The 21,383-nt window shown below is 41.8% G+C and overlaps 1 protein-coding gene and 1 long non-coding RNA gene across 4 annotated transcripts in view; one reads left to right on the forward strand and one right to left on the reverse strand.

The window, feature by feature from the left end:
* The window catches only part of PPP1R42 (protein phosphatase 1 regulatory subunit 42), a 74,460-nt gene extending 59,882 nt beyond the window's left edge, over positions 1-14,578 (reverse strand). Inside the window, exons 1-5 of one of the 3 annotated variants that reach the window (XM_032795140.2) lie at positions 14,416-14,578; positions 12,187-12,403; positions 9,363-9,529; positions 7,710-7,848; positions 4,453-4,569 (exon numbers count right to left, since the gene is read on the reverse strand). In XM_032795140.2, coding sequence (XP_032651031.1) covers positions 4,453-4,569; positions 7,710-7,848; positions 9,363-9,529; positions 12,187-12,315 — 552 coding nt within the window. In that variant the 5' untranslated portion in view covers positions 12,316-12,403; positions 14,416-14,578. Of the gene's footprint in view, positions 1-4,452; positions 4,570-7,709; positions 7,849-9,362; positions 9,530-12,186; positions 12,404-13,467; positions 13,609-14,415 lie in introns of those variants that run through there. The other 2 variants (XM_032795139.2, XM_075063065.1) reach the window with 2 other exon arrangements.
* Positions 14,579-18,217: 3,639 nt separating this feature from the next.
* LOC116833552 (uncharacterized) lies at positions 18,218-19,852 on the forward strand. Its single transcript, XR_004375715.2, has 3 exons — positions 18,218-18,261; positions 18,737-18,913; positions 19,663-19,852. It is a non-coding gene; the product is annotated as an uncharacterized LOC116833552 (long non-coding RNA).
* Positions 19,853-21,383: the final 1,531 nt, after the last annotated feature.

Genomic DNA, 21,383 nt, shown 5'->3' on the forward strand with positions numbered 1-21,383 from the left:
GTGTGTGTGAACCTGACTAGAAACAAAAGTGAAACTGCTAGTTTACTTTAATTGTCCAGACATAGAGAAATGAAAAATCAAGCAAGCAGAACTAGTAAAAAGTAAATGAGGTTTTTTAAAAAAATATTTAATTTGGAAGAATCCCAGGTGTTATTGATAAAAAGAGCTTTTTTAAAATTGTAATTATCTAAAGTATCTCTTCACAGTGCTGCTAATGTTAGTAAAAGGCACCTAAGCATACATCAACTTAGAAATGAGGGAATTAAAAAAAAAACAAAACAGCTGTAAGTAGTTTCATGTACTGTACATGAACCTGGCTCCCTCCTGCTAGTTTTTGAGGTTTTATAATGACATTTTCTTTTTCTTAAAAATGATTTTCTGTTCCCTGTTGCTGTGTCAGAATACTCACAAAAACAAAAATGAAAACTGACTAATTAGCTAACTACACTTAGGACAGGGAAAAACTGTCACATAATCCAAATAAACAAATATAGAAAATATATTCTTCTTTAATTGCCTTGAGTTATTTGAATATTAGGTATTACTTTTATAATAGTATGTAGAAAATGTTCAGGCAGAAATGTGATTTTTAAATCGAAGTTGTTTGTTAGGTTTTAGCTTGTCTGTTGTTTTTATTTTCAGCTTCCTGACATCAGTGTACAGCAATTTACAACAGTAAAGTTGGTTGGTTGGTAAGAATTAAAGAAAATTATCTAAAGTCTTTCTGTTAAATTGCCATCAGTGCAGTTCAGATCCCATTTGATTATCCAAACCTCACTTATCTGAAACAGGGTCATGTTCCCTCATGTCTATTAATGAAACTGAAAATTCCCTTAATTGTCCAAAACTTCAAGTATATGAATTTATTAGTCTTAATCCTCAATTATGCTGAGCTCATGCACAGCACAGGTGCGGGCGTGGGTTTATTATGCTGCCATAACAAAACTGAACTACGTTATGTTCAGAGAAAAAGATAATTGATATAGTTACACTGGACAAATCTCATACCACAGTGAAAAGGGTGTAAAGGAGATGGTTCATGTCACATAGTTCTGTTATGCCTTTCACTTTCTTCTCCTGCACAGACTACTATTCCATTCCCTGTGCCATTTTCCTCTCCTGCACAGACTATTTAATGTTCTCACTGTTGCTATTAAACTCTGCAAAATCCTTGATGGCTTTATAGCCCTGGCTCCTCTTCTCTCTGTCCGTCATTTCTCACCACTGCACAGACTCTGAGGCCTTCTGCCCTCTCTCCTCTGCCCGCACTATTGTTTCCAATTTTTGCCCACAACATCTAACAATACCTGATTTCCTTACCTGCTCTTCTTGCTGTCCCCACCTCCTGCACAGTGGGAAAGTACAACTTTAATTTTCCATCTAAATCTTTGCACCTTGTTGTTACTTGATTTAAATTATAAATATACAGTAAAGACTTGAAATCTACTTTCCTTTTCCTTTTTCTTATGTTGAAGAAACAGTGAAAAGACACCAGTGAAAAGAGAAGTGTGACTGAGACTTTCCATAACAAAATATAAATAATGACATGTTGATTTAGCGGGAATACTGTTAATACGTAGTAATTATTATTAGCCTCATTATACAGAGGTAACTGAGACAGAGAAGTTAAGCAACTTGCTTAATGCCAAATAAGGAGTCATTTCAAAGGCAGTATTTGAACCTAGCAGCTGATTGTTTTCACTCCAGTTCTGGATCACTAACATGATATTTCTACTGTTTTCTATCTTCACCCTTTTCTAACCCAGAGAGTCATAGTTCTAAAGTCTCTATCTCTCTAAAAATTTAACACATCCAGACAGGCTACACAAAAATATTTTCCCGTGAAGTCATAGAGAGAAAAATAAGAGTGATAACATAAATGTAAAAGAACTGTCCCAAACTATGTGTCTTCCCATATAAAGGTTCTGATGTGGCTGAAAGGCCATTTCCTGTTATAGTATAGAAAAAATTGTCAAGCTTCACATCTTTATATCAGTAGATATATTTTAAATTGCAGCCTTTTAGAAGTAATTTGTCCATAATGAGATGATATGTTTTTGAAAAAGGTAAACAATCAAGGATCTGAACTTAAAATAGCTATTGTACATGTTTAGGTGTCTGATTATTTGGCTATCTTCCTACAGATGTATTTGGAAGAACTTTCATTTTCACGCTGACCATGACAGAGCAGTTCTGTATAACTGGAGAGTTCTTTGATGATTTTAGAAGCAGGAAATCTATGGACTTTAAACTGCTGCAGATCTCTAGTGACATAGTGAACACCCTGATGTTACATATACACTCTGTTCCTCTTTGGATAAGAAAGCTGACTTTACATCTGACAGTTGTTTTAGAATTGATTAAAATCATTTTGAAAACAGCAATTTGCCTTGGAAAGGAAAATTTGTGATTCAGTTTTTGAATATCACAATCTGGTGGTCAGTGTCTCAACCATAACTGGCCAGGCAAAGTGAGGCTCTAGACTCAACTTCATGGCTTTGTCTGGAATGCAGTAATTTTTTAATGCTGCATCCAATCAATTCCAAAATTTCAATAAACGGTTTAGGCATCATTATTGAGACTGGTGAAAATAGGAAACTGGACATGGGAAAATGGGGGTGGGGAGAGAAGGTAGGGGGAGAGGGGGTTGGACACAGAGCACATGGAATCCAGTTAGCAGACCAATCAGCTTCACCAGGTCTGTAATTATCTGTTTGATGGCAGCCAATAACACTTCTCATCTCATCTCTGCCCTTCTTCCCAATAAAGTTTAAATTGTTCTCCCAGGCAGAAAGAAAAGAAATAATAATGGTGGGGGTAAATGGGAGAAACCCCTGGCATGAGAGATGAAGTTGGAGGTTGCAGGGAGTCCTGAAAAAGAGGGGAATGGGAGGGTAGCACATATGGAGTTGTAGGAATGGAGGGATTCAAGGAGTCACTGGCCTGGGGAAAGAGCTCAACCTACAGAAGGAATAAAAAGTGCAACCCTCTACTATTCATTTTACTATTACATCAGGTGCCATCCTTTTAAGTGTAGTTTCCAGAATAACATGAGTCACATCAGCCATGAAATTCACTACTGTAGAAAACAAGTAAAGATATATTCCAAACTTCAATTTCTGACTGACAAATTAAATGTACCACTTCCTCCCACTTATTTTTATTTTCTTCTCCTTCCCAGGTAAGTTTTAGTTGTTTTGTATGAATAATATTATTATGCAATATGTACAGGATTGAATAATATAGATGTGGCTTGCTGTTCCTCTTTCTCTTTTCTCAGTTAGTGAATCAGAAAGAAGACTAACAGTGGATTATTTGTTTAGATGGGAATATATTCCTTTAAGAGAATTGGAATTGTTGGTATTTAGTTCAGTTTAAAAAAACCTAACCCTCAATTTCAGAAGAAAACTAGCCTTTGCTGTAAATCTCTATGGCCTAAGTAAAATATATTAAACCTATTCATGCAATGTGCTTCTATAGTCATTTATTTAAAATGTACCCTCCTGTGATGCCCCCAGCCTGAGCAGGTTTGGACATAACAAAACATTCATCACATCTTTAAACTTCTGTCTCATGTGTTAATGTTATTCATTAGTGATATCTATATGAGGCAAGATACTGTTTAAAATTTATTTATTTTTTTTAATTTTGCAGGAAGGATATATCACATCTTTCAGAAGTATAGAAGAGTTGACAAGGCAAACCCCTTCTGAGAAGATAAACTGTATTATTGAAAATATAGATCCAGAAAACTTGTTTAATGCATTTTATTTAAACCACATTCATTGCAGAAAAAAAGATTGTAAATGCACTCAAGACATCACTTTCTGTCTCACTATGTAGATTTCTTTATAACTACTACTATGCAAGATAACGGCTCTTGCATAGAAGACACTAAGGTCCTTCTCCAAAAAGGGCATGGGTTCTACAGATTTCATGTCTTCCAAATGAAAGAAATTCAGTAGCCACCTTCATGACCACTGCTTCTTATGATATTCTGGCATAAATAAAACTTCTGGTGTAATTTGAAGATGGGAAGAAGGGCTGAGACACTGGCCAGCTGATCAAATTTCTAAAAACTGCCTTAACTCATTTACGCTCAAAATGCTGACTAACATGTGGAGATTTATGGCAGTTATCCCAAGACAGAGAACTAAAAATTGTAATGTGGTAAAATTTACTTGCAAGTTAGTTAAAAACAAGCCAAATCCAAAATTCTGATGCCATGGGGCCTTTGCACTGCAGGCCTGATTCAAAGTCCACTGAAGTCTGTGGAAAGATTCCCATTTACTTCAATCTGATTTGGATCAGGCTCCATAACTGGGGGCACAATAAATTATAAGAATAAAACAAATGCTGAACTAGCTATTAAAATACCTTAATAATAATGATCAGTCTGATTATTTTGATTTCACTCACACAAAATATTAAAAAAAACATTCTATTTAATACCTTCACATGGTGAAGTTGATTGTCAACTGCTATAAGATGAGAAATATTTTCCAGAAGTGCTAATTCTCCCAATTCATCTATATTGTTATTGCTGATATTCAACACTGACAAAGATTTCTGGAAGAAAACAGAAAAAAATACAATTATTTTCTCACATTGCAAAAGTGTAATAGTAATTCCTTTGAGAAAATTCTGTCAGCAGGGGCACATTGTGAATTTTGTAAGGTTTGGCTGAAATATGTAAATGAGACTACACAGGATCGTTTAATATTCCACATAACCTTTGATGCTGGATGTGCATGTCCTCTGTATAGGGGCTTGAGGGTCCCCACAAGGATATGTATTTTGGGTCATGAAGTCAACCTGCAACAATGTTGTATCTCTACTGTTTTAATAATATAATGCTTAGCATTTATACAGCATTTTTAATTTGAATGTTTCAAAGTGCTGTATAAAGATGGGTAAGTATAACCCAAAGAACTCTTGATGCCAACTGGCAGATGGCACAGGGTGCAGAATGCTTTACAGGGATCCAGTGGGTCACATACCGCATAACAGTTCACCGAAGGGTGGCATGTGAAGTCTCTACTGTAAGCCAGTTGCCCCCTGGACATTAAAATTGTTGCAAAATGTATATGTAGATAATATTAAGGAGCTCTGTATCGATACTGAAAATCATGTTCTTGAGGTCTTGGAGTTAAGGTAGGTCACCAGGGGGTGACATATCTTGCAGATGTTCCTTTCAGGCAGAAGGTAACTGACACTTATTTCCCTGTCTCTTCATTTCTGTATTGTATGCTGTGACGCCTGCTGGGGGTACCCAGGATTGTAAGGCAACTTGCTGCTACCTGCCCTTAGAGTGAGGAAGCCTCATCTATGCCTGATGGAGGTCAGTTCTCCAACTCCACCAGCCACGAGCAACACCAGCACTCCACTCCAGGCCTTGCAGGCCCCGCTGTTACTTTGCAGGTTAGTGATAGGGACACTCCAACCCTCAAGCCCACTGAGCATCTCCCTGGAGTGTCCAACTCCTGGGACTCCTGGACACTCACAGTATTCACCAATCCACTACTTCCAAAGAAACAGCTTATCAGTTTCACTTTATATCACCACTCAGCTTAATTCAAAGCACTTAGTTTTATTTATAGTGAAATCAAGCACACATTTATTTAACAAAGAATAGAGATTCAAGTAGTAGTATTGGAAGCAAAAGGTTACATATAAAATAAAATTATAACACATTCTAGGGCCTAAACTTAATTAACAAGATACTCATGTGTACTAAAGTATTGCTCACCCCAAATTCCTGCAATGCACTGCTAAGCAAGCTGTGACCCTTTTTTCATGACATGTGCAAGCTGTCAGTTTGTCTCCCAGGTGAAGGATTCCCTGTGTTTCTTTGCACTCCAAGATATACCAGACTAATTCTTCAACTTTATTCATAAATAGGGCACCCCCTGCTGTTTGTTTCTTCCTGTTGTTTTCCTCTCTGGTAGACTTCACAATCTCTCAATTTGTACCTGAGGGACAGTGGGGCCCATAAGACCTAGAGGAGAGTGTTTGTGTTGTCTGTGGGCTCCTTGTGCTAAGGGCTGGTGGTAGAGTGGTGCCTCACAAGCTAGAGGACCATGAAAGCATCACAATAAGTATTAATAGCCCTAATTTCCAGAAGCAGAGCTGAGACACAGAAGTTAATTGACGCCCATGGTCACACACCAAGTCTACAGAAGAGCTGGTATTAAAATCCATATTTTCTGACTCCCACATTCCATGCTCTAACCACTAGATTATGCTGCCTTCCTTTCAGACCTGATCTCACAAACCTTGTTCATATGCACACTCCTTTCTCATATGCACAGTCCTATTGCCTTAGCCTTTCTTTTGGAACTTACCCTCTTGATGAGTCCAAAATGAATAAACATGACCTGGGCCTTTTAGTACCGTGCCACTTTTTTGAAAACAACATGGAGGTAATCCATCATGGAACACTCTTTTGGAGTACCCATAGTGAGCCCGCTGTTCTATCCCCAAAATAAATGTAGTTCAGATAGCCTTTATCCAAATTAGCAAAATACTGTATACTTTTACGTTAAAGGAAAAAAAGGCACTTAAGCATTTAGGAACTGGAAAGAGGCATGTTGAACTTGCATGTTTAAATATAGGCCAGAAAAGGGACTAATTATTGCTTAACTGCTGATTGTTTCTTTCAGCAGTGCAAATCTAGAAACCTAAATCCCTCCTAGAACCTAATCTGAAGAGTGAGCTCTGCATTTCAGAAAAGGGCAGAAGTTTTAGCTCTACCATCCTTCCCGTGCACACAATTAATAACCTCAAACTTCCCAAACAGTGGTCCAGGGACCACTGCTGGTTGGCAAAACAATAGCTGGTAATCCATAGAGAGATCACTGGCTCATGTTTCTGGCCCCTTCCTTGTTTCCAGCCATGAGAAACAAGAACAGATGAGAGAGGAAACAAATGTGAAGAGCAAAAATAGACACTGTGATTAACTTTGTATAAAAAGGACAAAAGACACCTCTCTAAAGATGGTTGAAGAAAAACCTGAATATATTTCACAGACTGAAAAAACTGTTCATCTTTTCCCCAGAATGCTGCCAAATTCATTGGCTCCTGGGTTATTAACTCTAAGTGCCACCTCTGAAAAAGTTTGCAAGCTTGGATTCAAGAATTGAGTAAATGACTTTTCTATGATAAATCTCTTCTCTCTTTTCAACTTATTCACTGTTTATTTCTTCTGCATAAAGAAAAAGTATCCTTCAGCTTCAGGCAAATAAATAAATACATTCCACAAATAAACAAGCAAACAGATGGCTGGACTCTGCTGTAATGTGGCACTCCAATTTTTTCCTAGCTATTTTCTAAGTTACATGGAGAGAAAAAAAAATCTATTCTTTACAGATCCCACTTGAATGGAGCCCTTATAACTAAGGAAAAGGGGGCACTATACAAAATATTGAGCCATCCACACTATCTTCCTTTCATAGGTCTATTGCAGGGGTCGGCAACCTTTGGCACGTGGCTCTTCAGGGTAATTCGCCCACCCTGTTCCTGCAGCTTGCACTGTCCGGGAACAGTGAACCGCAGCCACTGGGAGCTACGGGGGCCAGGTCTGCGGATGGGCAACGTAAACAAAATGTCTCGCAGCTCACCAGCAAATTACTTTGATGGGCTACGTGCTGAAGGTTGCCGACATCTAGTCTATTATCACTGCTTGTCAGAAAATTCATATATATGCTTACCGCCAGAGAATGAAGAGTTCTGGGATCAAACAAGAGCTTTTCTCCAAGAGGTAGCCGCTGGCTTTCAACATGTAGCTCTCTCAGTTCTTCTAATGTTTCCAAGCCCTCTACTACCGTGATGTAATTGCCGCCCAGATACCTGCAGAAAATAACATAAATGGGACTTAACGCAGTTTGAGGGTAAAAAACAAAACAAAGCAGATCCACACTCAAGTCTCAAAATAGAAATGAATCCCTTACAGGCATTATTAAACTGTAGCAACGAATGTGTTAAGGAACTGAAACTGAGTGAAGAATTCTTATGTAAATAGACTTCTACCCAACTGTACTGTTTATAGATTAACAGATGCAAGTCTAGTCTATCCATTCTATTAGTCTATAGATAATAATAATGTTGTTAAATCTTCTGGAAAAGAAGACAGTATTTCAAACAGAGTAAGTCTAATGATAAATTTCAAATAATATCCATTGCTACACAGTGTATGTAGTCACAGAACACTTGAATGGAAATATCATATAGCCAATGAAGGGTATTTATGATTTCTGGCAAGGCTCCTCCTTTGCCTCATCAGCTCGAGTTTCTGCTTTGGCAGTAGGGGCCTAAAATAAATCAGTCCTACTCTGGAGGTTTTGAATGATTTGGGCTTTTTTCCCCAATGCTTACAAGGTGAGCCTCAAGGTAGGCACAAATAGTTCTCTTAAGCACAAAAAACAAACTCACAACACAAAAGAAATATATTTCCTTGTCCTTCTCCAAGGTGTTAACTTTTTATTATGCTGGCATCTGGCTGCCAGCCTTTCCCCAAATAGAAGTAAACTTGGTTGCTTCCCCTATAGCAGGGGTAGTCACAGGTGGACCATGGTCCAAATCTGGACTTGCAGATGCTTTTGAATGGACGCTGAAATCTTTTTATTTACTTATTATCATTATTGTTGTTATTTTCACTGGAGTATTGATCTTGACTGTACCTTGACCAAGAAATTTGGACCTTGGTAAAAAATGAGTGACTACCACTGCTCTATAGGGGGTACGGCAGTTTTCTACCTAGAAGAAGCTTTTTCTCACTGATACCCCTAACCCTGCTGTAGTTTGTTTGGCATCCCTCTCTCTCACCAGAAGAGGGTTTTTTTAAGGTCATCAGCATCATTTAATTGGACTCAGGTGTCTCTAATTAACCTGAGGTAACCTTGTTTCAGTACACAGGGAAAAGAGCCTTCACCATTCTAGGATTGATATACCTGCCTTCCACATTAACAAATGGATCACAAGCTTCAGCTTGTCTGAGCGACCCGGTTCAGTATTCATTTAGCATCCAGAGAGGTTAAATGCTCTACTTAACACTTCCAGGTGGCGGTACATCTTCAAACATGCAGGCCTTGCTTGGTTTTACTTCCTAGATCTGATTCTCATCAAACACTCTCCCCTGCACTCTAGTTTTTATCATGCCTTTCCCTGCAACCACTGTAAAAAAACCAAAAAAACAAACCACTTTCTTATAGCTGTCAGATCTGACTTTGTCACGGATTTGAAAGACAACATTTAGCTTACTTACAGGGAAAGGACTTCAATGCTTAATTTCTTCTTAAATTTCTTATCCATACATATTATACAATATTTTTTTTTTATTTTTTCAAAAAAGAATTTTTACTTACAGTTTCTCAAGTTTTTTCAGTGATGTGAGGTTCTCTATACATGAAATGCAATTGTTTTGCAGGTACAGGTGTGTTAGATTGGAAGCAAAGCACAAGTTATGGATTTGTCTAATTTGGTTATCATACAAATACAGGACATTAAGATTTCTGCACAAAGAGAGGTCATCCTGGAAGAAAGAATAAAATGATTATATTCAGCTCCCTTATAATCAACTTCTGGAGCTTGTTATTTTTTGGTTTAGATTCAGTTCTGCTGTATGATCTATCTGTAGATTTTCACCACTGACAAACACTAATTTTAATTCACCATTTGTAATAAACATAATTAAGCTACTGTCTCCTGGGGCAAAGACTGATTTTTCTTTTTAATGCTTTGCTGTATTGAAACTGAGAATCATGGCTCTCCCCAGCCTGTGAACAGGACTTAGTTTATGATCTCATTGTCTTCCCTGCCTTCTTCAAGTACATTTCAGGAAAACATCTGTTCAGTGGATTGGTGCCTCAAACAAACTGAAAGCTACCTTAATATGTCATTGGTGTAATGGAAAACAGTTTCTCAGTATAAAAACGTTGAATGTATTTTACTATATTTCCTTTTTTAAGATTTCACCAGAATCTGACGCTTCCTTGAAAGACATTCTTAAAAATAACCTGAAAAATATATAAAATTCTGCTAGAATATTTATATCAAAGTATTCCTAAGGCATCTGTCATCTTGGTATCTAAAGGCCTGTTCTCCTGCAACTGGATCTTCATGGCAGACCCCTGCTCCTGGGCTTAGCTCTTTTAACTCCAGTGGGGCACCATGAGGGTGCAGGTGTTTGCCTACATAGAATCCAGCCACAGGATCAGGGCATAATACCTTTACAGTTCAAAACAGTGTTTAATATTTTGTTTTTAAGAAATCCATCCCTGGTTTGACTTTAGTCGTGCAGGGTCTAGCAATTTCAAAATACAGTTAGTATCTTGACGGAAATCAGAACTAATCCAGGCCCCACTGAAATCTATGTCAAAACTCCCATCATTAAGTTGAAAAGGAGCAGGATAGAGCTCACAGTTTGCAGGTTTACTCTTTTAAAATTTAACTACCATTATTTTTAAAATGGTTAGACCAAAGAGAGCAAATTCATTCACTAATGAAAGGTATAACTTGTGCAATTTTGGACAACCACCATAATGGACCAAATGTATTAGCCTCATTAGCCTCACTTGACCTATATCCCATCCTGTTTCTCTCCTTCCCCTTCCCAATGTTCCTCCAAAATGCAGGGAATAAATCATAGGCAAGTGCAAAGAATTTGCTACAAGTTAACAACTCTTCCATAAGATTCCCAAGAGAAGAAAAAATAGCTGTTTAAAAATGAAAATAGTCCTGTATTTTAGCACCAATTGAGACTATTACTACCTCTTTAAAATAATGAAAAATCTGAGCTGCAGAGTTTCTGTTCCCCCCCTTCCTCTCTTGGTCATTAATTAGTTACAGTACTTTTATTAGGTATTATTTGCATTGCAGCAATGTCCAAAGATCCTTAATTAGCATCAGTGCACTGGATAAAACTTTACAGCTCACATTTTTCATGAACTTAATAAGGTGGCAAATGTCTCAAATTCAATTAAAAGATAGTTAACTAATTTCATTTTTAAAACAATAATTATATATTTGCCTCTTCTATGGAATGTTACGAAAGAGATTGTAAACTTTAACCTTTCTTAAACTACAAAACATTATTTAGCATATGAAAGGCAGAAAGCTACTGAATGCATCTCTCTTCTTCAAAGTGCAATTGCTTTTATATACTTCTTTCTTTTAATAAAAATAATTAGGTAAAATAGCTGATGTGCCCAATACATCCTTCAACTGTGCTGGATACATAGGTTATACCAGTGATGAGCTGCCAAAATCTTAACAACTGGTTCCCTATAAAAAGTTCTGATTTAAGGGGGGGAGTGGGNCCGGGGCAGGGGGGAGACATACTCGTGGGACAGGGGGCCCCTGCAGGGCCTGGGGAAAATTGCTCCCTGCCAGCAGCCCTGGAGCTTGCAGGCCCCTGCCCCCCGCTTACCTTGCCTGAAGCTCAAAGCAGCAGGACGACTCAGGAGCTCAGCTGAGCTGCCCAGCTGGTGGCGGCTGGCCACACTGCAGCTGGGGGGAAAACGGGGCAGGGGCCAGGGGAACCTCAGCCTCCCCAGCTGGGAATCCTGGGAGCAAAAGGATGGTCCGGCCCACGGACCAAAGTTCTTTGTCCACCCCTTGGCCCTTTAACAATCGGTTCTCCACGGTGGTCTAATTTTAGCAACCGGCTATTGGGAACTGGTGGGAACCTGCTCCAGCTCACCACTGGGTTACACCCCACACTTTCATGCAGTTAAAAATCCCAACTGACTTCAATGAGTTTTGCCTGCCTTAAGACAACAGAACAAGGCCAATGGTCAAGAACAATTTTGTTGGTCAGTGGGAATTACAAAACACTGAAGTGTGTGAATATATGAAAGAACTACAGGTACTATCACAGCTTTAAGGTGTTTATGTTCCAAATATCTGTACGTTCCAAATTAATCTTATGTGCTGCCAAGTACACCCACGCTCTCCCAGAGTATATATTTTTTAAAATTCAGCAATGCATGCTAAAATGTGTGTTTCCAAATAGACCTTTTAAAAAATCTGGTCAATTATAATGTTTTAAAATATAATATAGGGATCAGCATTGTCCTCCCAAAAATTAACAAATAATCAAAAACAGCACTAAAACATCCTAAAACCCCAGCTATAAAACTAAGTTAAAATTAAAAGTAGTATTTTCATGATTTATGAAAAAGTCCTTACAATTGTATCAATATTTTTATCTGATAAGTTCAGGTGAGTTATCTTTCTCAGGTACTGTGCCAGGGATTCGTCCTTGCGGTTTTTGTGATTGATGCTTTTAGCAACTAGATCCACTGTTAGTCGAACCATAATTCTGTAATTAGCCAAATTTTCACAGAAACTGTTTCGATATCACTACAAATTCCATATATTCTTGTAAGTGGCTTTTCTAAAGTGCCTTCAAAATAAAATGAACAAATAAGATTACAGTGTTTTTAGATAGAAACTCTGGCAAAGTTAAAAAAAATATTTTACCAAAAATCTCATTAAAGTTTAATGTAATTTTCCCTGTGCAATTTCTTTCACATTTACTGCAAGGCATTTATGTATAAACAGAAGCCTCCTCTTTTATAATTAACTGCTCCCTCCTGGTTTTCATCTTCTTGTTTTTGAAATTTTTCCAAAAAATAAATGATTATATCACAATATTTTGTTTGTTGTTTCAGTGTGTTTTAGAGGCTTGCAACACCCATTTCTAGTCAATTTCATACTGAAGCAGTAAAAATAATTCCTGGCCACTTTTACATAAATAACTAATTACTGACAGTCCCTAACCTTAATTCAAAAGCACTTTTATCAGCAGTTAATCAATTTACACCAAACATAAGAAGCTTTAAGTATATCTGATATCCTCAAGGATTCAAAAACTTAACTCTAAATTTACATTTGTTTATTACTGGGGTTGGTGGCACGTCTTATCCTAATGATCAGGAGTTCTCAAACTTCATTGCATCACAACCCCTTCTGACAACAGTTATTATGTGACTGGGGGGCGGAACCCAAGCCCTGCCACCCTGGGTGGGGGGAGAGGGAGCTGGAGCCTGAGCCTCACTGCCTCAGGTGGGGGTTAAGCGCTCGGGCTTTAGTGTCAGCCCTGGGTCCCAGCAAGTCTAATGCTAGCCCTAGCGAATCCATTTTAGAGTCCTGACCACAGTTTGAGAACCACTGCTATAGATGCACCAATATGGAGTTGCACAATAGTTAACATAACTCTGTAGCGCTGTTGGTGAGCACACAACTTTAGAGTAAAAATTTAATATCGAAAATGTGCCAAACCTGGTTTTATCACTTAAAACACTGATAAGTATGAAAATAAAGTATTAAAAGACAGCTGCAGCCTAAATTCTTAGGGAGGATTGACCACGTGCAAAGTCTAAAGCTTAACAGCTTTCAGCTGTACATGTACAAAACAACTTTATTTAGTTTTATTTAATGAGGAAAGTATACTTTTTTCCTGCTCACAATTCAAAATGGACTGAGCAGATTCTCCTTAAACTTTCCCCCACAATTTCACCAGTGACCTGAGGCAAATCATGGAGAGCATAGTGTTACCAACTCCCACGAAATCTGTGGCTCTTCTTAAATCCCAGCTCCTGGATTCATGTGACTACATGAGAACTGAAGCTTTTTCTAAAAAAAACAAACAAAAAAATAAAAAAAATTCTAGCTCTCATGGTTGTGGATCAAAGCTTGAAAATTTTTGGTGCCACACTCAAAGACACATAGTACCAACTCCACATTTATTGTTTTAAAAATCTTGTTATTTTTAAGCCAATATCATGATCAGCTCAGGTCAGCAATACTAAGAATGTCACCGAAGAAATGAAGTCTGAGAAACTAAGCAGCAGGTGAAATGCAAGGAGAGCTGATACAAGCGTCCCCCCATGCTCCATATGCATCAGGGCCTAATATGCCATGGAGCCATGTAGGGGTGCTGGAACAATTTTTATAGTGGAGATGCTAAGAGACATTGACCCAAACAGTTAACCGTGTATATAGTGGAAACCACTTCAAGCCAGGGGGTAATGCAATACCCCACACCCTAGTTCCAGCACCTATGCTATGGAGCCACCCTGCAGCCTTCCCCACCCCATCAGCCACAGTCCCCTTCTGCCTTCCCCCTACCCATCACTTCCCTGCTCCTTCCCGGCCCATCTAACCCAGTGTGATGGCAGCATCCCTCTGCCGACCCCCAGCCATCTGTCCCATCGACAGCTGCACCTCCCCTGCCACCCTCTCGATCCCCGCCATCCGATGGCAGTGCCTCCCTCTCCACCCCCGCCCGATCTCTCCCACTCCGCCCCAGCGCCGCCGCCCCGCCCTTCACCCTAATCTCCCCAGCGACGGTAGCACCTTCCCACCCATCTGCTCCTGTGCTCGTGGCCGGTCGCTCCGCACCCCCGCGCCTACCACACGCACCGCCCCCCCCCGGCCGACTAGCGCCAGTCTTGGTGCGGGATGTGACGGAACCGTGCGCGGCTTCCCGAGCCGTCTAGTTCACGGCCGGTTGCTAGGGTGACAGAACGCCAGCCGCAGAGGCTGCCGGGTGGACGCCTGGACGGTTCCTCCTCCCGCAGGAGTGGGCGGGGATACAATCCTGCCTCTCGCCGCCTCGCCTGTCGGAGGATAACTCGCGCGCATGCGCACTGGAGGCGAGAGCGCCTGCGATTCTGCGCGAAGCTGGGGTCTGACCGGGCAAACAGGGAGACACTCTTGTCCTATTTCCGTCCTCCCAGGGCTGCTGGTTGGGCCGGTTGCTCCCAGCCCCGGCGGGAAAAGGCGCAGAACAGCAGCTGCTGTGTGAGCTTCCACCGGCAGCCTGCGGGCAGCTGCTCCCCCGGCGCTGGTTATTCAGAGCCTGCTGCTGCGGCTTTGCCGCGTGCTGTCAGCCCGTCCTGGCGGTGGCTGTGGCCCCGGAGCAGGCCAGGGCTGCCCAGAGGATTCAGGGGGTCTGGGGTCTTCGGCGGGGGGGGGGCGCTTTGGCGGTAATTTGGCCGCGGGGGGACCTTCCACTCCAGGACCCGCCGCCAAAGTGCCTCGAAGACCCGTGGCCCTCCCCCCCCCCACTCCCCCGGGGTCGAATTACCGCCAAAGCGGGACCCGCCACCGAAGTGCCCCGGAAGGACCCCTCGCCGCTGAAGACCTGGGGAGGAAGAAGGTCTGGGAGCCCGGGCCCAACGAGAGTTTTTCGGGGCCCCTGGAGCGAGTGAAGGACCTGCGGAGCCTGGGGCAAATTGCCCCACTTGCTCCCCCCTCTGGGTGGCCCTGGAGCAGGCCCAGGACTAGGGCCACACGCCTATGCTAGATGCATGTAGAGTGTATAGCTGGGGGCAGGCTGGGAAAGCTGACAGAGTTACAAAATAAAACTAAGAAAAACCAAACCAGGAGCCTGTTCTGGCAGCCACACTGTGGTAGAAGTTCAGGATCCTTGGGCAGTGTCCTTAAATTGAGTGAAAAGCCCTCCCTCGCTCCCCCATTGCAGGCAGTCAGGCACCATTGCCAGGCAGCAAAATAGTATCTGCTGTAGTGTGACCTGGTGTCTCGTTGTAGACTGGAACAATAGACCGTGGTGGCTCTGGTCAGCACCACGGACTGGGCCATTAAAACTCCAGTTGGTGGTACTGCAGAGCTAAGGCAGGTTACTTCCTGGCTCTGCGCTGCACCCTGGAAGCAGCCAGTAGGTCTGGCTCCTAGGCAGGCAGGTGGGTGACACAAGACTCAATGCACTGCCCCTGCCCCAAGCACCTGCTCCACACTCCCATTGGCTAGAAACCATGGCCAATGGGAGCTGCAGGGGCAGTGCCTGCAGGCGAAAGCAGCGCACGGAGCTGCCTGCTGCGCCTCCACCTAGGTGCTGGATCTACTGGCCACTTCTGGGGCGCAGTGAGGAGTAAGGACAGGGAGGAAGCCTGCCTTAGTCCCCACACTGTGCCACTGATTGGGAGCTGCTGGAGGTAAGCCCATGTCCCAACTCCCCACCCCAGAGCCTCCACCCCCAGATGGAGCCCTCAGCACCCTGCACTCCAGCCCAGAGTCCCCTCCCACACCCTGAACCCCTCTGCCCCATCCCCCCCAGCCTGGAGCCCCATCCTGCATCCCGAAGCCTGCACCCCAACTCCCTGCCCCAGCCCAGTGAAAGTGAGTGAGGGTGGGGGAATGTAGTGAGTGGGGGGCAGGGCCTTGTGGAAGGGGTGGGGAAGAGGGCATGGCCTCAGGGAAGGGATGGGGCTAAAGCAGTGGTTCCCAAACTTTAACAACCTGTGAATCCCTTTCACTAAAATGTCAAGTCTCGTGAACCCCCTCCTAAAAATGAATATTTCCAGGGTTTTTCTCCATCACCGGAGTATAAACAATAAAAGTAGTGATCTTGGAAATATAAAATTTGTTTTTATGACATGCTTATTACACACTATTTATTATTATTTATCATTACAGTGTTTGTATTACATTATGAAATGGCAACACTCTTCCAAAATCTCACTTTTATAGCTTGTATCACTTTGAATAAGTCTGTTATAAGACAAAGCTTCTATGTTTCATCAGGGAGTATCAGATGTGGAACATCAGGAAGGTATTTAAGAAGCCAGCTCAGTTCCTCCTACACAAGCATTCAGATCTTGAGCAGTCCAGGCAAACACCACATGTTACAACAAAGTTTAAACTTGTTCTTGATAATAATTTAAAAAACAGTACTAGCTGCCTATTTAATTTTAAAAACTGCAAAAAATATCCACCTCCCTTTCCATTTCTTATAAGGAGTCTTGAAGTTTAAATCTCAGTGTGATAGATACGCTTGCTTTGATCTGGTTAGCTCTTGGAAGTCCTGGGGCTCCACTGGGCTGCTGGCCCAGTGCTGCCTGGAGTCCCTAGGGACAGCTGTGTCCGCCATTAGGGAATTTTTTCCTGAGAACCCCCTGTAACATTTTGCGAAACCTCAGGGGTTCATGAACCCCAGTTTGGGAACCACTGGGCTAGAGTGTTTGGTTTTTTGCCCTTAGAAAGTTAACAAACCTCGTCTGCTGTAGCAAATGCTATTAAACATATTCTGGCTGTGATAAAATTATAAAATTGGCAGACATAAAAGCACTTAAAAGATCTGACAGTGTCACAGCTGCCAGCTTCAGGGATGTGCATGTTTGGTAGCTGAAGGATTTTGTTTAATAACTTAGTTTTCTCAGTTTGACATGTCCTCCCATAGCTGGCAACTGTAACTAGTCATAAAAAAGATAAAAGTGCACTTAGAAGTATCCCAAGACAGTGGTTTTCAACCTTTTTTTCATTTGCAGACCCTTAAATATTTTCAGATGGAGATGTAGACCCCTTTGGAAATCTTAGACATAGTCTGTGCGGACCCTGCAGGGGTCCAGAGATCACAAATGGAAAACCACTGCCTTAAGATGTTGAAGCAGCACCAATATGGTAGAAGTTAAGGATCCTATGGCATTTTACATAAAATGGGTGACAAGCTCAGGGTCCCAACCACCATTGCCTCTGTCAGCAAATCCGGTTTTGCTATATCAACAGCACTTAGGCATATTCTATTGGTATTTAACACTAAGAAAGAGCAAACACCAACTATAAACTCAAGGAATAGAATTTATACTCACAAATTACCTGCTGATGCAGAGACATGAGCGCTAAGCCATATTTACATTATAGAGATATTTCACTGTAATTTCTCAAAAATATGCATAATATAAATTAGAAGCATAACTGCTGCTGCTTCATAGACAACATGCATTCAACAACCACTTATAGTGTCTTGCTTTCCGATTGACTCTCCACAGATTTATCTGAAGCGGTACACTTAAGTTATGAAAGAAAGAGAAGCAAAGTAGAAAGGAGCATAATTGTGGTTTCTGAAAGTCAGGGATTCCTCTAGCCCCCTCCTGTACCACAAACATTAAATATTAAGAATAGTTGCTTCTAATAATAATAAAGCAAATTTTCTAAGGTCTTGAAGACCCAACAGTTTTTTTTGAACCCCGAATTGTTGGTCAGCTGACAACACAAACTAACAAAAAACCATGTTTAAAAGAGGACTTACGCTGTTTTTATTCCTTTGCAGATCTCTCTAAAGGTTCTGGGGCTGAGTTTTCCCATGTGTAAAATGCACTGGCATGAAGCTTAATACTTTGTTTAGCCACCAACTTTTGGGGCTGATTGTCTGCCCCATTCTTTGCAGTTCACTCTAGTTGAGTGACCACAGCTGCCGGACACAAAAGCACTTTGGGATTCTCAAGGAGAAGACACTATGTAACTTTAAATTACAAACAATGTTGTTTGCTTTTTAGGAAATGCCTTGAACAGGTGTAAATTGAGTACATTCTCCTCTTTTTGCGGGGGTGGGGAAGAAGTCCCTTCAGTAAGAGATTACTCATTTTGTGCAGTAACTGCAGTCCTTCAAGATATTTGTCTCTATGGATGCTCCACTTCAGGTGCACATGTGCCTGTTGTGCCCTTGAGCAGAGATTGTCAGTTAGCAGTATCCATTTGGCCTACTAATGTGCCCTATGCCTCATTGTGCTGGATACTGAGACTATATAGGGGTGTGTGGACAACCACCCCCCCCTCAGTTCCTTGTCCAACCAAACATTCCCTAAGGAACAAGCCAAAGCAGAGGGGAAGGAAGCCAGGTAGCAGGGCACCCAATAGGTATGCACATCTCAAAGAACCACAGTCAATGCATAAAGTGAGTAACCTCAACTTCCCTATGCATTCTCCATTTCAGGTGACTTCTGAGCAGTATCCCCGGATGCAAGAGAAAGCTTCAGAATAGAGTCCAGAAGTGAAGACAGCATTGCAGAACCAAAGTGCTGCATTGGATCTGACAGTATGGATCAAGGCCTAATGTTTCTCAACATATGTATTGAAGCCCATGTAGCAGCCCTACGTATTTCAGATACTGGTACATTCTTCAGTAGTGCAGTAGATGTTGCCTGCAATCTGGTTGAATGTGCTATCTCCCTTTGGGGGTCAGGGGGAGGGGATGAATGTCCGCAGCATCATAGCAAGTGATAATACACCCAGATATCCATCTTAATAGTCTCTGAGTAGAGATCGAGGATTCTGTGGATCTATCCGCAAAGGAAACAAAGAGGCTAAGTGACTTCCTAAATGGCTTGATCCTATCTAAGTAGAACGCCACTGTCCTTCTAACATCCAAGATATGTAAACAGGATTCCTGTAAAGAACTATGTGGCTTTGGGGAAAACACTTGTAGATGAATGGATTGATTAAGGTGGAACTCTAATAGAACCTTAGGTAAGAATTTAAGGAGTGGACCTAAAGAAACCTTGTCCCTAAAGAACACTGTAAATGGGAAGAATCTGCCATCAAAGCTCTAATCTCCCTGACCCTGTGAACTGACATGATGACTAGTAAAAAGGCCATCTTCATAGATAAATGCAACAGAGAACAGGTTGCCATTGGTTCAAATGGAGGACTCATAAAGTAATTGAATACCAGGTTGAGGTCCCAGGTCGGGGTAGGGTTTGTAATCTGCAGACAGAGGTTCCCCAAACCCTTAATAAACCTAGACTATAACAGATAAGCAAATAAGGAGAATCTTTCTACAGGATGATGAAAGACTGATATTGCAGCCAAATGTACCTTAACTGAATTGACTGATAATCCCAATTTCTTTTGATCCAACAGATAATCCAGGATGTCTGAAAGTGGAACCAAATCAAGCAGGAGGCAGCGATGACACCACCAATGTAAGAATTTCTTCCATTTCTGCACGCTATGAGGCAGAGGACTGCTAGGTTTGGATGAAATGCATAACTTGTGTCTTGTGACAAGAGATAATGGTCAGGAGCTTGGATGACAGTTGGACACATAGATGAAGCAGGTAAGAGTAGTCCGGAGATTAGGGTCTTAGTACCAAGAGATGCTCAGTGCCCTTGAGGAATGGGGATTCTGGTTAATCTGTTATTAAGAATTGCTTAGTATATCTGAATTGCTGTGGTACCAAACAGGGGATTGGTATTGATGCAGAAGCCAAGGCCACTGCGTATGGAGGTGGGGCATACTGAATTAGATGCTGATGGTGTCTGGTGCCATTGCTTGCTTGGTGCCAAGACTGCTGCATGCCTGGGTCCCAACAGGTAGGCTGAACTTGATGATGCCAGTCTCGAGTGTCTGTGCTTGCCTTTCTTGCTGGTAGAACGTACTGAGGCCCTATCAGACCCATGTCTCTCTTTTGTGCTCTGGAACTTTATGGACTCACTGGTACTGCAGGAGGAGTCCTTCAAATCATCAGTACCGAATTGAGAGATGGAGGCTTCGTAGACCATAGATCTCGCCAGGGACCTGGACTGTTTTGAAACTGGCTTCTTAAGGTGGGAGTCCATGCCACTCTTTTTGGAAACCTTCACTGAAGCCTCCAAAATCTTAGGTTTCTTAGGGAAAGCCTGCACTGAGATGCTGGATCTGTCCAGTGACAGATGTGCAGGGTGTCTCCAGGCCAGACTCAGAAGCTGGCCGAAGGGAGCATTCCATCATAAACAGAGAGATTAAACTCAGACTGCTGTTCTTTGCCCTGGATTTGAGATGTTACCCTGGGAAATGGATTTTGTGGTGTGCTTCAAATAACCTACCTATCACCCCCTCAGTCGGTCCTGCTGAGGTTTCTGAGATTGTTAAGGAAACTCTAAAAAGACACAGATATAACCTTCCAATAAAATTATTGACACAGGTAGTATTATTTTCCTTAATAAAGTATCTTTTTATTAATGTAATTAATAATCTCTACTACAATATAATCTAAAAGTAAAAAATCAGAGACAAATCCTTTATTTCAGAATAGCAGCCATGTTAGTCTGTATCCGCAAAAAAACAGGAGTACTTGTGGCACCTTAGGCCTGGTCTACACTACGCGTTTAAACTGAATTTAGCAGCATTAAACCGATTTAATCCTGCACCTGTCCACACGACGAGGCCCTTTATATCGATATAAAGGGCTCTTTAAACTGGTTTCTGTACTCCTCCCCGACGAGAGGAGTAGCGCTGAAATCGATATTGCCATGTCCGATTAGGGTTAGTGTGGCCGCAAATCGATGGTATTGGCCTCTGGGCGGTATCCCACAGTGCACCATTGTGACCATTCTGGAAAGCAATCTGAACTCTGATGCATTGGCCAGGTAGACAGGAAAAGCCCGGCGAAATTTTGAATTTCATTTCCTGTTTGCCCAGCGTGGAGCTCTGATCAGCACGGGTGGCAGTGCAGTTCCAAATCCAAAAAGAGCTCCAGCATGGACTGTACGGGAGATACTGGATCTGATCGCTGTGGCAGACGGTACAGTACAAAAGGACTGATAGCTGTCCTCGTCATCATCCCATGAGTGCTCCTGGCTGGCCTCAGGTGAGCTCGGTCG

Source organism: Chelonoidis abingdonii, chromosome 2 (assembly GCF_003597395.2).
Source record: "Chelonoidis abingdonii isolate Lonesome George chromosome 2, CheloAbing_2.0, whole genome shotgun sequence".
NCBI lineage: Eukaryota > Metazoa > Chordata > Testudines > Testudinidae > Chelonoidis > Chelonoidis abingdonii.